General features: G+C 40.7%; 1 protein-coding gene across 1 annotated transcript in view; it reads left to right on the top strand.

Annotated features, from left to right (window-relative positions):
* STK32B (serine/threonine kinase 32B) overlaps positions 1–8,266 on the top strand; it is a 359,309-nt gene extending 351,043 nt beyond the window's left edge. The window contains exon 12 of the mRNA XM_089677397.1: positions 614–8,266. Coding sequence (XP_089533523.1) covers positions 614–758 — 145 coding nt within the window. The 3' untranslated portion in view covers positions 759–8,266. The remainder of the gene's footprint in view (positions 1–613) is intronic.
* The last annotated feature ends 8,429 nt before the right edge of the window (positions 8,267–16,695 follow it).

Below are 16,695 nucleotides of genomic sequence, written 5' to 3'. Positions count from 1 at the left end.
AGAGCTTGAACAACACATCTTTAAACCTCAGTCTGCTTTGATATCTTTGCCTAAGAGAGACCTTGCTGATGCAGTATAACTGCCTTGTGTCTTGTTGCTGTGCTCAGGCTTGCCATGATGTATGATCTGACATGAAAAAGTCTTCCACAACCTCACCTTAGTAGCAGAGTTTGGCTGTTCCTCACCCAGTTTTAAGCCTCCTACACAGCTGGTTCTGTTTCAGTTTATGACTGTGTTTCAACCTACATATGAAACTGATGATCATTAGGACCTGTTTGGTATTAATGATTAATTATACACCGGACTCTACTACAAAATTCCTAACTTTGTCAACATGTACAAAGTGTGCAAACATAAGAATTGTTGCTGGTTTTAAGCCAAATGGTAGTTACATCAAATATTAATTTGATTGAGATTTTCTTCTGTTCGCTCACTTTGCATTTTGTAAATTGATACAAATAAACAATTAAAATATATTTTTTTGAAAGCATTCTTACTTTACAGCATTTCTTCACACCTGCCTAAAACGTTTGCACAGTGCTGTACATATTTTTTTTTTTCATTTTGCAAATAAAAATGCTGATTTACCCTATTTATGTTGCCTTTTGTTTAGGCTGAAGCACCAACCAGAGCAAGACGGGCAAGCTTCCAGCACAGACAGCAGAGCACATAGCCAGCAACACATAAAGCCTCAAGATGGACACACCACAAATAACAACATCTTAGTACATGGCTGCACAAGAGGCTGTAGCAGCTAGTGGACAGATTACAAGATACAGACAGTTAAGGAGCCCTGTATGCATGCCTTCACTCAGAAACATGGACTGCTCTTCAAAATGTGAATTATTACCAAGTATTCAAGCACAGCTCTTAAATGAATTTGCTTATGGGTGGCACTAAGATTCCTTCTTTAAATGAGAACTCCAAATGTCAAACGGTAACAAACATAAAGGACAAAACTTTCACATGTCCTGGGATAAAACTTGAACTTGCTTACTAATTTGTTTTTAACATTTCTGAATATTAAGACAGTGCTTATGCAGAAATTGAAGCATCTATAATTGTAAGCTACAGATTATTTTTATGCAAAGTTCCAATGTTCAGTTCCAGTATCTGTAAAAAAAAAAAAAGGACCAACAGATATTTGGCTTTCTATTTGTTCAAAAGCAAAGTGTAGCCTCCAGTTCTCTGGGATTATAAAACGTTTTAGGCTGTAGTTTGCTTTCCAGAGGCTGCAGTGTTCTTCATTGGGGTTACTGGATAGTAAATCATTTGAAATTAAAAGCAGAGCTCCACCTAAAAGGGGAAGTTCCACTTTGAGGATTGGTTCCTCACTCCCCATGAAGAACTAGAACCTTTGGGGAAGGGTACCCAAATTTGACATGTACCTGCTCCCACTTCCACTCTGACCACCAGGGCGAAGGGAAACGGAAGTTCTCCTCCCCCCTCCCTCCCCACTGTCTTTTGGGACATGTAACATGTCCCAGAAGACTGTGGGACCATTTACAATGTGCAGCACTGCTCATGCATACGCAGTAGACAGTCACTAGTTGTCACACCTGGGTTCTCACTCTTAAGATGCCGGCGCCGGGGACAGAGGACAACCGGTGAGCCCAGCTGGGGTGAACACAACGCTGGATCGTGAGACAGGTGTCTGTTTTTTTAAAAGTCAGCAGCTACAGTTTTTGTAGCTGTTGACTAATTTTTTCCAGAGGAGACTGAACAACTACTTAAATGTATTGGACCTTTATATAAAATTGTTTAAAGTAAATCTGTGGACCCATGGTACCATGTAAAGTAGTTCCAGGTCCTTAGCAGGCACATTCAGGTCTATGCTGGCATCTGCCAATTACTCCCAAAGTACCCTATGTTAATCAACCCATTTGGGATGTAAATGGCAACCAGAGCTGATATGGTTATGCTTTTGCCCCCTGAGATTTTGTCTTCACCCAGCAGGCTAGCCATCACATTGGTGCCAATAGGTAGGCACAAAGTGCAGGAAAAAGGCAGGTCAGGGCATGATCACATCAGCAAAAGACACCCTTTTCAGGAACCTGGGAACCACAAAAATTCAAGTGCAAAAGAATTATTAGTTAAAGCAAACGTTTAGGTATAGATATTTTGCCTGGTTACATTGGTCCAGCTTGGAACAATGTATGTATGTATATATGTATGTATGTGCCATACCTGGCTGATCTCCACAGAGGATGAAAAAAATCACTGTAGTGGGCACCTCTACTATGGAGATTGCCAGTAGCTTCTGGGTCCCATGCTGACTAGCTGTCTTGTGGCTTACTGAACACTTTGTATCATCTCAATGAATGCAAGAGAATGTGATGTCACCACCCGGCTTCTCCAACTTGTCCAATCAGAGAACACTTTGCAAAATAACAAATCCATCAATATACACAGTGCTTTACATACATTGTACATTCACATCAGTCCCTAACCCTCAAGGAGTGTACAATCTACAGTCCCTAACTCAAATACATACATACACATACTAGGGTCAATTTAGACAGGAGCAAATTAACCTACCAACATGTCTTTGGTGTGTGGCAGGAAACCAGAGTACCCGGAGGAAACCCACGCAGGCAAAACATGCAAACTCCAGGCAGGTAATGTCATGGTTGGGATCTGAACCAACAACCCTAGTGCTGCTAGGTGTGAGTGCCACTTAGCCACTGTGAAACCCAATTTAAAGTAGTATAATGAATTTGGTAGTTAAATAATACATTTTCTGTAGAGGCCTGTATAATAGATCTAAAAAGGACAATGTAGGAGGAAAGGAGGACATGCAGTTTATGTTCCAAAAGAAGGTCCCTTCAAATGATGGATAGCTGGGAGCTGTGGATACCTGCAGAAACCTGAGGCATCTGCTCTCAGAACTGGGGGCCACTTAATCAAGTAAGAGGGGCCCACAGTTTTGCTGTAGGATGAACACTGTGTAAGTTTCTTCTACGGTATCTTAGAAGGGAGACTGTTGTCATTAATCTGATACACACTAAATAATATATAACATGAATTCCTTTGTGAAGCACAAGGAAGACAAGACTGACACAGAACGTCAACTCATCTGCTTGAACAAATTAATTTAGCCTAATAAGGGCAGCGATGTTTAATTTGGCTGACAAGCAGTCATAGCACGGGCTGCCAGTAACAGAGTGTGTGTGTTGATGGCATTTTTATCACACTTCTAGTCGCAGGCAAGGAAACAAGACGAATGCTGAATTACAAGCAGGCCAGATCTAAACACACTAAGCTTTAACTAATATTTGTTAGATAAGAAGTATTGAGGTTGCTCACAGACAGGAGCATTGCTTCTGATTAATGAGCAGCGATAATGATCTTCTTCAGAGATTGCAGGTGCAAATTATTTCACAGGAAGATTTTTTTAAATCTTGTTATAGAGCAGAGGAAACGATCAAAGTATTGTGTATGCACTGCTGTCAAGGTTGGATGAGTATTGCGGTGGGTCAGGACATTCATTCAAGGGCAGACATTTGTGTTCCTGCCTAACTTATTCAGTAAATGTCTCTTCAGAACATTTCTGTTCATATTTATCTGTTTTTAGGACCTGGGTCAATAAGCGTCTTTTGCATTCCCCTACAGATCTGCTAAAGCAGGTTAAATGCAGGCCAGAAGGAGGTCAACACCTGGTAATTAATTCTGAATGATTCCAGAAGTGCCTCACACTGATGCCATCAGTGCCGGAACAAGGTCATCCAGCACCCAGGGCAAAAATGCCAAACTGTGCCCCCCCCTCCTAATCATTATGTGCGAGGGATCCGCTTATCGGGTGTGCAACCTGCACCTTCTCCCTCCCCACTGCTCCCAGTGCTGGACTGACAAGAGTAGTGATGCTACTGTCACTACTCCCATCAGCCTTGTAACATAAGGAATTCAGCACATGGTACCCCCCATCCCTGCAATAAACCATTGCACCCCGGGCACCCACCCCTTATGCCCACCCCTAGTCCCAGCCCTGGATGCCATTGACAGCAGCCCTTAGATTTTTCACAGTGGACAAATCTGGTGCCTGTAGATACATAACATGAAACTTTATTTAAAACACAGTGATACAGTAGACAGGCAATATCTATTGAGGGGGACAAATTACAGTTACTTTAAAATGGACCTTGCAGTACAATGTCTGGGCCCCCTCTCCCTGTAAACATTTCTAGTTCTTAATTTGTGAAAAGGGTAACTGTAAAGAAAATTGCCTTATCCCCATCTTCCACATGGTATAACATCACTATCCTTTCAGAAAGATACTTGCAGAATGCAGAGCAGGCACAACCTTGCAAGAAGACACTCCAGTCCATTAAATTGTGTCTGCTCTGTATTACCTAAGATCTCGGCAGAAGAAGTATGATGTCAATCACACCCAGGTGCTGTAGACAGAAAACAGAGGTAAGATAGATATAAATGTAACTTTTTTTCTTTATGGGTAACTTCTGCACATACTAAGAGCTAGTGATTTTCACCGGTAGAGTGGATCTGAATGTTATGAGTGGACCTTGCATTATACTGCAAGGTCCACTTTCACCATAACTTTACAATCTCATCAAAATTAATTAAATAATTTTGTTTCTTTTGCCTGTTCAGGTGAAGTTTCCATTATCTATGTGGAGAAAAGCTTAATCTTGCACACTGTAACTGGGAACATTTATAAACAGGTATCTAAATTGTACCTATGGCTGTTTATGGAGTAGTCACATGAACTGAACGTTATACCTACCAGTAAAGTAGAAGTTTACACTATACAACAACCCACCTAGCAAATACTGCCTCCACTATGGCTTCCCATTTGCACTGCAAACATTTTATCATAAATCGCAATTCAGATACCAATTTTTCCCCATTTGTATAAAAAGTCATGTACCACAAAGCTCTGTCACCTCTGTGTGATGTCCAACAACAACTAGAATGGTGGATGCAATCTTTTCTTACAGACTTACCACTCAACTGGGTAGACATGCCTGGTGGAGGCTCATCACCAAGCCACCCCGGACACACAAAAGAAACAGTAATAACGTGACATCATTATAGAATGCCATTCTCTGCAAAATTTATGAAAAAACACAGATACTGTAAGGAACAAACTGTATTTTTGCTCTACAAAACAAAGTATTCTTTTGTGAGAACTTAGTTCTACATTTAGTACTTGTTGCCAGTGATAAGTAGAGCCTAATCCTCACAATGATTTGTTTACCAAAGTTGTCAAAAGTCCCATGAAATGAGCATTCAAGGTACCAGTGGAATTTTGGGTAGAGCTTGCAAAAAGAGTAATGGATGCCTTTGCTTTAGATGATAGAGTCAAAATTGTCCCAGAAACCTACCTGAGAAATGTACAAGTAAGCCTTCTGTAATTGATACTTACCAACAAAGCCTCTTTCAGGCCTGGTTCACACTAGTGAGATGTCTGATGCGATTTGAGTTGCACAGAATCATTTGACAAGGGAAATCTCATTGTTTTCAGTTGTGTCCATTCAGATCAATGTCAGCAAGGAGTGGTTTTTGAAAAGGTTCCTTTATTACTTCAGTGCATTTTCAGTCCTATAGAATACAAACCTTATCAAGTTGTATCCAAGTTGCATCCAAGTAGCACTACATAATTAAACTGAAAGTCGGATCAAAATTGGATCTGTGTTAGCCTCATAATAATTTATTTGCTTAGCAACAACATACAAATTAATTTTCTGTGTAATCAGGATAATTACAAGTTTGGGATGCCACCTTCTATACTTCCTTCTGTTGAATGACACGGGCACTGTGATGTATGTTAAAGTCTTAATTTTTCAGAGCTCCAACGTTTGTGCCCAAACCTACAAAGTTACCTTTTGTCTCATCTTGGCTAGGTCAGTAGCAATCTCATTCCTGTGTGATTAATAAAATACTGGCAGGGATTATATGGATATCTCAAGAATTCTCAATGTGCTTTTAATAGATGGTTCTTTTATAGCTCATTCGGTGTATGATAATACTTTAAAGTTGTTTCATATACAACCATTCCAGGATTAATTCTTTTGAAGGACAGATTTTGTCTCCTCCATTTTGAAGCTGTGCCATATAAAACTGTTGGACTGTACAATACATACTGTATCATTGTTCTGTACTTAGTGATGTTAGGTCTACGTGGAGTCACACATTTGCGAGTTTGGCTCCTTTTGTGTATAATCTTAAACGTGTGTTTTTATGTATGTATATAAATCACCAAAACAACCTATCCTGCACTTTGGATATTTGTTCTCTACTGTTAATTTACAACAGCTTAGGAACTGATACTGTGACAACAGACATTGGTAAAAGGTTTTTATACAGTGTCCTCACTTTCTTAAAGTAATATTGAGCCTCAAGTGTGAAGCACTGTGTTGCCTGTAGAAGCCAGATTGCCATTTTAATTTTGTAAACTGTACAATAACCAGGATCTCAGCAGTGATGGAACCAGGGTTCCAGCAGGTGCAGCTGGATCAAGGCCCTCCACCCCAAAAGGGATCTACCCAGGTTTCCTAACCACAGAGTCCCTTTACTGTCCTATTGTGTACACATGTTTAATCATTCAGCATGAAACCAGATGTGCAGGATCCACCACTGCAGATAATCTACAGCAGGGGTGTCCAAACTATGGCCCTCCAGCTGTTGAAGTACTACCAGTCCCATCATGCCTCTGCCTCTGGGTGTCTTGCCTTTGGATGTCAAAGTCTTGCAAGGCCTCATGGGACTTGCAGTTCCTAAACACCTGGAGGGCCATAGTTTGGACACCCCTGATCTACAGGGTCAAAGTAGTATGGTAATGTTTCCACATGTGCCACTTGCTTGTTCATAGGACATCAGATCACAAAACCAAATGTATGGGATGTGTTACTGAACCAGATGTGCTCTGAAAAGGAGAAAAGGGCTTCTTTGGTGTGAAATTCACCCCAGGGTCCCCATCTCTGTAGCTGCACCCCTGAAAGGAGAATTGGTTTGGTTGGCGTAGGCAATGTTTTACTGAGCATCGGAGGGTATACATAGTTTACTTTACATAATTGGCATTTTTCTAGGTAAAATGTGTTAAGGAAGGATGTACTAAGAAACAACTGCAGTTGGTGCAGCAATCTCCTCCGCTGTGCCTTTGTGTTCTGATGAGGACTCTCCCTCCAGATCTTTGTTGGACTTACGAACTCGCTCCCAGAACAAAATTGGTTCGTAAGTAGGGGACTCACTGTACAGTGAATATAACTGTCCCTGGTCCTATGAGTTTAAAGAAACCAAGTATATCTACCCTTTATTTATGCAGAATGAGAAACCAGATATATTAAAAAGGTTCTTTAGAAAACACATAAGCTCTTTACACTTGTGCACTGAGAGGGGCTGTTCAGTGATCTGCAGCCCTTAACTCATAAAGTTCAACAAGAGAGACAACAGGCCTTAGCTCTTATTTGGAACTGGGCATGCAGAAACCTGCCAGAGACATTGATTTAGTTATACAGGTATCTATGACATCCATTAAAACCAACTGACATCTTTATATTTCAAATGTGTATTTATCTTTTTGTCCAGAGCTCAGTTTAAAACATACACTTTTTACTTCCAATTAGCTTCCCAGCGACTGGTTGTGTCCTAGGAAGGATTTCTATCAGATAACAGGGAGCACCCAATGTTTAGATTTTGCCACAGGATCCTTGGATAGCTCTTATAAAGCAATTGTCTTGACCATAATAATTAGATAACAACAGTAAATTTTTTAAATTCCAGAATGAAAACTCATATCTGTCGCTACAAGCAACACTTTCTCTTCCCATTTCCTCCACTTCTTGTAGGAGAGGCCTACTATGTTTACGCTTGTTATGTGTTTACCGTATTTTGATATGTGATGTCACCCACCTGTCACATATTGTTTCAATTGTTCCAACTTTTTAAACAACTTTAGATTTCTCAATAGAGGCACTAATTTCTTTATGAGCTTTTCTATATTTATTGTATCATTTTGTATCTTTATTTTATATAAAATATTTTTTATTTATATACAAAAGCTATTTTTTAATTATTTCACCATTTATTATTTGTATCATAATTTCATACAAGTATTTTATTTTTATTTTTTTCATCACAGTAGACTGCCCATGTAATAATAATAAGGTGTTGTAGTATAATAAAGCATGCTTTTTATTTAGCCAGAACATAAGTGATCCATGTATAATTCTGTACAGAAGAAAAGCACAATGCACAAAACACATTTTTTGGTCAAGTTTTGGTCAAATAAACTGTTTATTGCTCAACATTTGAACTTAGTTTGTCATTTTGTTTACAGAGTCTGACATACTAAATTAATTCTTGCATTTACTGAGATCCTTGTCTAGCAACCTGTGAGTCAGGATTCCAAATAGTCTGCCACAGTCACTGTTTGAGGTCCAACAATATTATATGAAATCGCATGCAAAAAGTTTTTGAGCAACCTAATATATACTTTATACAACTGGTCCATTCAGTATAATTTTATTCAGCATTGGATAGCTTGAGTAAGGGTTAGATCCTATATTCTTTAAACTATTTTATGAAGAATACACACTAACCAGTTGAACATCAGTTGACAGCAATGCCCTTGGTGTCACCAAGAAAGATAATGAGAGGAAATCTCACGGGGACAGTGATAGAATTTTTTCCAAACTCTTCCTAATATTCAAAAACAGAAGGCCAGCCACACAAGCTTTTAGTGCTTTTCAATTTTGGATAGGCATTTATTGGCTGAATCGCCCACCATTGGGGCAACATGACACCAAGATTTTGCTGTGTGATGTCTGCACTGTTGGGCTGTGAATTGCTATGAAGATATCTCATCACTGGAGTCAATGAGTAGAGCCGGAGTAATTTTGTCATCAACCACAAATGACAAATATATCAGTTTTAGCTAGATGTGTTGCTCAAAGTAAAATTGATCAAATGCATTTTGTATGAAAAGGCACAGGTATAGGGAATATAAGGTATGTTTACACTTTTTCTTACATATGGAAAAGAGGACATGAAGGAAAGAAATTCTCTGTTGTTCTGTACAGGATCTAAATACAGATCTGACAATTGAGCATCAGGAGCAGTTATCCCAGGACCTAAGGGGCCTTGGGGTAAATGCCTTCCTTTCAAGCAATGCTAAAGCTTACCTAAAGTTTATATCTAATATGGCCACACAAACACAATTTTGTCTATTACTGTAAAACCAAAATAAAAAAAAAATAAAAAAAGCACAGACATTTACAAAAGGGTACAATAGGAACAAAACACTATTTGTATCTTGATAGTAGAATCTATACCGGCTGGGAATTGTAGTCTAAGTCAAGAATACCATAAAAGAATATCCTACCAGGTCTTAAAATCTTGTAAAAGTACTAACTATGAAGTTGGAGCCATCCACAAACGATTTTCCAAACCAAAATACAATAAAATTGGACTTCAGCTCAACCTCCTCCTTTTGTCCAAAAACTTCAAATATGAATATATCACCAGACCCTTATCCAGGAAAAAAATAATAAATCCCTGACAGATATTGTTACAATAGTCTTTAATGACACTTTTCTAAAAACATATACCATACAAAAAAGGCACACCATTAAAAACGCCACCAATCAAGTCCCCAAGATGTAAATTTCCATCTATGTAGTGTTAAATTATGTGTTGATTTACTTGTGTGTATATATGGGTAGACCAACCAACATAATTCATAGCATATTATCTAAATATGTTTGTCAAACATGCTGCTGAGGAAGCAATTATACTCATAATATATCTGTAGGATAGGATTAAAGAGCACTGAGTACATGTATTGATAAACCCATGTTGCTATATGGATGTGGTCCAGAGGAAGAATGTGGATAGATGAATATAGACTGTTCACCACAGGATGGCAAATACTAATGCAAAACCACACTCAAACTCCCTTGCACTTCTGACCAATAGCCACAAAAAGGAGGAAAACACTCCCAAGGAAAGGAAGGAATCCCCATGAATACAAGATGGCAGCAAACAGCTCAAGAGCCCAATATTGTGAAATATAAATGTCCAGTCCCTGTGGTATAGAGTAGGGGATGAGGCTTATATCATAATGTATACGTTTTCATTTCAGAAAGAATAGCCATATGGTTTCCTCATAGCCTCAGCCTCACTTACAAAGGCATACGTTTCTCAGAGAGGCTTCCAATAAGACAACGTTCCTTGCGGTTGCTCAAGGCTCAAATAAGCATCCACCCCCCCTTTTTTTTTCCTTCTCTCTCTATCTCTCTGACTTCTATCACCTGATTATCGATCTAGCTATATGCAAGCAGGATTACATTGGCCATAGTGCAAATAGTACCTTGTGATTGCCCCCTGGAAGTTGATACCTCCGACAGCGATATCAAGAAACTGCAGTTTCCGGAATCGGGGGGTCCTCGTGCCATTCTTTATCCGTTACTTCCTGTAGTGACTCCAAACTGTTATCGTTACTTGTGTTGCTCAGCTTGTATGCAAACTCTCGCTACTTAACAAATAGAAAACAATATATTTGATTTTGTGACTCTACTCACTGGATCTAATGTGATTACTCTTGAATTGTACCTCTTTGATGTCTAATCATATTTGATTCTGTATTGATAAATTTATTTCAATAAAACTTGTTTGGAATAAAAAAAAAAAAGTATCCACTCAATAGAACTTTTTCACAGCGTCCTCAAAGCAGCCAATTCCATGCAAAATAAGCATAATTCATCAATACTTATCAATTTCCCATATTTTCATAGTCAAGAATTTAGGGCTCTTGATGGGTAGGAAAAACCTAGGTTTCGCCGGCTGCGTCAGAGGTAATGTATCACCATTGAGCTGAAGTCCAATTGTATTGTATCTTGGCACAAATTGTAGTCTAACCAATCTAAACCTTATTAATTAGACATTAATTAATTAATTGTTATTCAAGTGCTGTGTACTTCGCACCATTGTGCCAAGCTCTAAATACATCCTATTAACAACTCTGCCTCAGTTTTTGAAGATGGGATGGCTGCTTATAAACAAATATATTTCTCTTCTATAGCAGAAATAAATTCAAATCTAGACGTTGCTGCTCAGAGTGGACAGTAGCAATCTGTGCAGTGTGTACTGAATGAGTAGAGGGGTATTCTGGACACCTCCAAATCCATAACATACAGTCAGGTCCATAAATATTGGGACATCGACACAATTCTAACATTTTTGGCTCTATACACCACCACAATGGATTTGAAATGAAACGAACAAGATGTGCTTTAACTGCAGACTGTCAGCTTTAATTTGAGGGTATTTACATCCAAATCAGGTGAACGGTGTAGGAATTACAACAGTTTGCATATGTGCCTCCCACTTGTTAAGGGACCAAAAGTAATGGGACAATTGGCTTCTCAGCTGTTCCATGGCCAGGTGTGTGTTATTCCCTCATTATCCCAATTACAATGAGCAGATAAAAGGTCCCGAGTTCATTTCAAGTGTGCTATTTGCATTTGGAATCTGTTGCTGTCAACTCTCAAGATGAGATCCAAAGAGCTGTCACTATCAGTGAAGCAAGCCAGCATTAGGCTGAAAAAACAAAACAAACCCATCAGAGAGATAGCAAAAACATTAGGCGTGGCCAAAACAACTGTCTGGAACATTCTTAAAAAGAAGGAACACACCAGTGAGCTCAGCAACACCAAAAAACCCGGAAGACCACGGAAAACAACTGTGGTGGATGCCCGAGAATTCTTTCCCTGGTGAAGAAAACACCCTTCACAACAGTTGGCCAGATCAAGAACACTCTCCAGGAGGTAGGTGTATGTGTGTCAAAGTCAACAATCAAGAGAAGACTTCACCAGAGTGAATACAGAGGGTTCACCACAAGATGTAAACCATTGGTGAGCATCAAAAACAGGAAGGCCAGATTAGAGTTTGCCAAACAACATCTAAAAAAGCCTTCACAGTTCTGGAACATTATCCTATGGACAGATGAGACCAAGATCAACTTGTACCAGAGTGATGGGAAGAGAAGAGTATGGAGAAGGAAAGGAACTGCTCATGATCCCAAGCATACCACCTCATCAGTGAAGCATGGTGGTGGTAGTGTCATGGCGTGGGCATGTATGGCTGCCAATGGAACTGGTTCTCTTGTATTTATTGATGATGTGACTGCTGACAAAAGCAGCAGGATGAATTATGAAGTGTTTCGGGCAATATTATCTGCTCATATTCAGCCAAATGCTTCAGAACTCATTGGACGCCGCTTCACAGTGCAGATGGACAATGACCCAAAGCATACTGCAAAAGCCACCAAAGAGTTTTTTAAGGGATTGTAGTGGAATGTTATGCAAAGGCCAAGTCAATCACCTGACCTGAATCCGATTGAGCATGCATTTCACTTGCTGAAGACAAAACTGAAGGGAAAATGCCCCAAGAACAAGCAGGAACTGAAGACAGTTGCAGTAGAGGCCTGGCAGAGCATCACTAGGGATGAAACCCAGCGTCTGGTGATGTCTATGCGTTCCAGACTTCAGGCTGTAATTGACTGCAAAGGATTTGCAACCAAGTATTAAAAAGTGAAAGTTTGATTTAGGATTATTATTCCATCCCATTACTTTTGGTCCCTTAACAAGTGGGAGGCACATATGCAAACTGTTGTAATTCCTACACCGTTCACCTGATTTGGATGTAAATACCCTCAAATTAAAGCTGACAGTCTGCAGTTAAAGTACATCTTGTTCGTTTCATTTCAAATCCATTGTGGTGGTGTATAGAGCCAAAAATGTTAGAATTGTGTCGATGTCCCAATATTTATGGACCTGACTGTATGAGCATCCTTAATGGAACAGCATGTGTTGGTTGTTTGTCCAAGCATGTAGGGTCTTATGAAGGTGGAGTTCCATGTGATATTCTGTAATTGGATATAGAATGATATCTAATATAACCTTATTGGGCAAGTACCCCCCAGGAAGTATTGCAACTAATTTTAGCCTATTACATCACGGGGTGTGAGAAGTCTTGGTCCACAATTCCCTCCATGGTCTGATTTCAAATAACAGATGAAAGGCTAATGGTTTGGAGATAGGAGGTTCACACAACAAGATAAAGTATAGACTTTTCAGTTTAGTAAAGTGTTACTAAACCCAGGACCCTGCAATCACTATATCTGGTCTCCCACAGTACACGGAACATGGAAATGCAATGATTTTAGTAAATATAAACTGCTAAATACCTTTTCTCATCAGCATTTAGTGTAACTTTTATCAGTGTCCAGCCCAGCACTGGTTAACGCTTGTAGAAAGAGTGAGTTTTCATTTTGCTCTAGCAGGATGCAGAACCCCTTACCTCTGTACAGAGTGACTCCACACAATATGTCTTATCAGGAGATAAGAACACTGGAAGAAGGGGCGGATGAGAGACGTCAGGAACAAACAGCATTTTTACACAATGCAGAGGATTAACCCCTTAGGTTCAGTTAGTATAACAAGCATGCTTTACTGCATATACAGACTGACTGCACTGTTGTGGGTTTAGTAACACTTTAAGAGCAGATTAGTTGAGGTGACTTTTGAGGTCCAATGAGAATATCGGATAAATGATCGCCTGTTTTTTTTTTTTGCATGCTAGTTTCCATATCGAAAAGTCTCATATGACAGAATAAAAATTTGCAAGTGATGTAATGTATTGTTTTGTATTTTCAGATGAAAACTATACTGAATAAATGAAAATCGTACGATCTGGTATCGTATGAGAAAAAATGTTTTATCGTATGACTGCATTGAAAGCAATATTTTTCATATGATTTTCTGATCGTGTTTACTAGGATTTAGTTGAATTAAATTCATTCATCACTACAACACATCCCAATAATTAATTGGTCAACTCTACATTTATATAATTGAGAATAAATAGGAACTAGATTTCTCTGTGGTCACCCCAACATTTAATCCTTATGAATGACTGATAAAACACAGGAAGGAAAACTCCAATAATTCATGGAAACAAGAGTTTGTTGTCTGACTCAGTCCTATGCAGCTATGGCATGATCGATAAGGAGAAATGGCTACCTAGGGGTTCTAATTGTCTTGCCTCCTTCACACATGTATGACATATGGATTCCATAATTGATTTACAGGTTAGGGTTTTTTGTGTTTTGTTTTTGGTGTCTTTTTTAGTTAATCTGGGTTAAAAAAATAATTAGGAAAACATTCACAAAAATACTAGATGACAGGGATATATAGGCAAAAAAGTACTAGTCAATAAGGAAAGTAAAGGTGCAATGGTGAAAATATGAATACAATGAACCACGAGACACTAGTAAGTATGCTGCATATCCATGAAAAGCACGTATGACAGGTTGATCCTCTTGTCAGCCAATAGTGACACATCAGGAAATTTTCAAAATTGCACTCCATTGTCAGTGGATACATCACAGATTGAAATGCCAACAAAGATGTCAACCACAGCAAAGGACAGAAAAGGGGAAAATAGGCATCTTGCTGGAAAGAGTAAAAACTTGTTTTAAAAAGGGGTCAGTTGATGAAAAGTAGAAGTAGAAGGGACTGTGTTGCCTTTTTGTGCTACAGGGAGGGTTTTGCATTCTCATGAAAGTCTAATGTAATGTAAGACTTGCTCAAAGCAGGTCAACTGCAAGTCAGAAGGACGTCAACTGCAGGCTGAATGCACCTGGCAATCAATTCTGAGTGATCTCAAAGGATCCCAAACTTATGTCATCAAGAGAAGTGAATAACCCATCAAAACAGGCCTGAGCATGAGGTGCCCTTAAAAAAAAAAAATCAAGCTCCCAATAAAAAGATGGCATGAAGAACACATACTGTAGTATGTCAAAGTGGTGTCTTCTGCCCTTCTTCACATCGCCCCCACAGTAGTATCCTCTACACCCTTTCACATTATCACTAGAGATGAGCGAAGAAATGAAAAATTCGATTCGACTGATTCGGCGAATTCGTGGACAATATTCGATTCGAGTCGAATAAATTCGCTGTGAATTTAACTTAAAAAAGGGTGTTTCTAGGCTTCAGAGAGACTTAATATTAGTGCAGAACACTGTACCTTTAATTTAAATGCCCTTGGAGTCTGCTGGGGAAGAGAAATAATACTGTCTGTCAGTATGACATGCAGATGAGTGCCGTCGATCTTAGAATCACTGCACACTTCACTCCTTTGGCCAGTCACGGGGCCAAAACCAGTGTTTGGAGCCACAGTGTGGCGGTGGAGGCAGCAGCAATGGGAGGCCATACAGCAACCTATGACAAAATGGAAACCAGCAGGAGCGTGAGGAGACCTGAAAGTGGCACATGGCAGAGTGGGAGCAATGGGAGGCGGTACAGGGACCCAGGTCACACTATGGGCCCAGCAGCAGCGTGACCAGGCGGTACGGGGGCCCATGGCCGATATGGGGCTTGGTGGCACCTATGGAAGGCCTGTAATCTGCCAGCAACCTATGACAAAATGGACAACCGCAGGAGTGTGAGGAGATTTCAAAGTGGCACATGGCAGAGTGGAAGCAATGGGAGGCCGTACAGGGACCCAGGTCACACTGTGGGACCAGCATCAGCGTGAACAGGCGGTACGGGGGCCCATGGCCGATTTGACCTCATTCATCCCATAGTCCTGCCGACTCACGAATAGCGTGGCCTCCTCAAAGGGCCTGAGCAAGCGCAGGTGTCACACATGAGCTGACAATGGCTGACATCTAAGTTACACAGGGAGTACCTTTATCCGCTTTTAACATCAGGAAATCTGTGATGGCCTTTAGCTGTTCGTAAAGGCGGTCTAACATATGTAGGGTTGAATTACACCTTGTTGCAACGTCACAGCATGAGGAGTCGGTACGGGGGCCCATGGCAGATTACATGTCTGGCAGCAGCAATGGGAGGCCCGTAATCTGCCAGCACCCTATGTCAAAAAATTTAACACACCAGCAGTGTGAAGAGACCTGAAAGTGGCACATGGCAGCAGAGTGTGGCGATGGAGACAGCAGCAATGGGAGGCCGTACAGGGACCCATGAGAGACTCTGGACTTGGCAGCAGCATGAGGAGGCGGTATATAGGGGCCCATGGCAGATTAGGGGCCTGGCAGCAGCTATGTGAGGCCCGTAATCTGCCTGCACCCTATGTCAAAAAATTAAACACACCAGCAGTGTGAAGAGACCTGAAAGTGGCACATGGCAGCAGAGTGTGGCGATGGAGACAGCAGCAATGGGAGGCCGTACAGGGACCCATGAGAGACTCTAGACTTGGCAGCAGCATGAGGAGGCGGTATATAGGGGCCCATGGCAGATTAGGGGCCTGGCAGCAGCTATGTGAGGCCCGTAATCTGCCTGCACCCTATGTCAAAAAATTTAACACACCAGCAGTGTGAAGAGACCTGAAAGTGGCACATGGCAGCAGAGTGTGGCGATGGAGACAGCAGCAATGGGAGGCCGTACAGGGACCCATGAGAGACTCTGGACTTGGCAGCAGCATGAGGAGGCGGTATATAGGGGCCCATGGCAGATTAGGGGCCTGGCAGCAGCTATGTGAGGCCCGTAATCTGCCTGCACCCTATGTCAAAAAATTAAACACACCAGCAGTGTGAAGAGACCTGAAAGTGGCACATGGCAGAGTGTGGCGATGGAGACAGCAGCAATGGGAGGCCGTACAGGGACCCATGACAGACTCTAGACTTGGCAGCAGCATGAGGAGGCGGTATATAGGGGC

This window comes from Staurois parvus, unplaced genomic scaffold (assembly GCF_062004578.1).
Source record: "Staurois parvus isolate SC_StPar_1 unplaced genomic scaffold, SC_StPar_1.0 ptg000186l, whole genome shotgun sequence".
NCBI classification, from domain to species: Eukaryota; Metazoa; Chordata; class Amphibia; order Anura; family Ranidae; genus Staurois; species Staurois parvus.
Note: the sequence above shows the minus strand (reverse complement) of the source record. Positions and strands in the feature narration are given on the sequence as shown.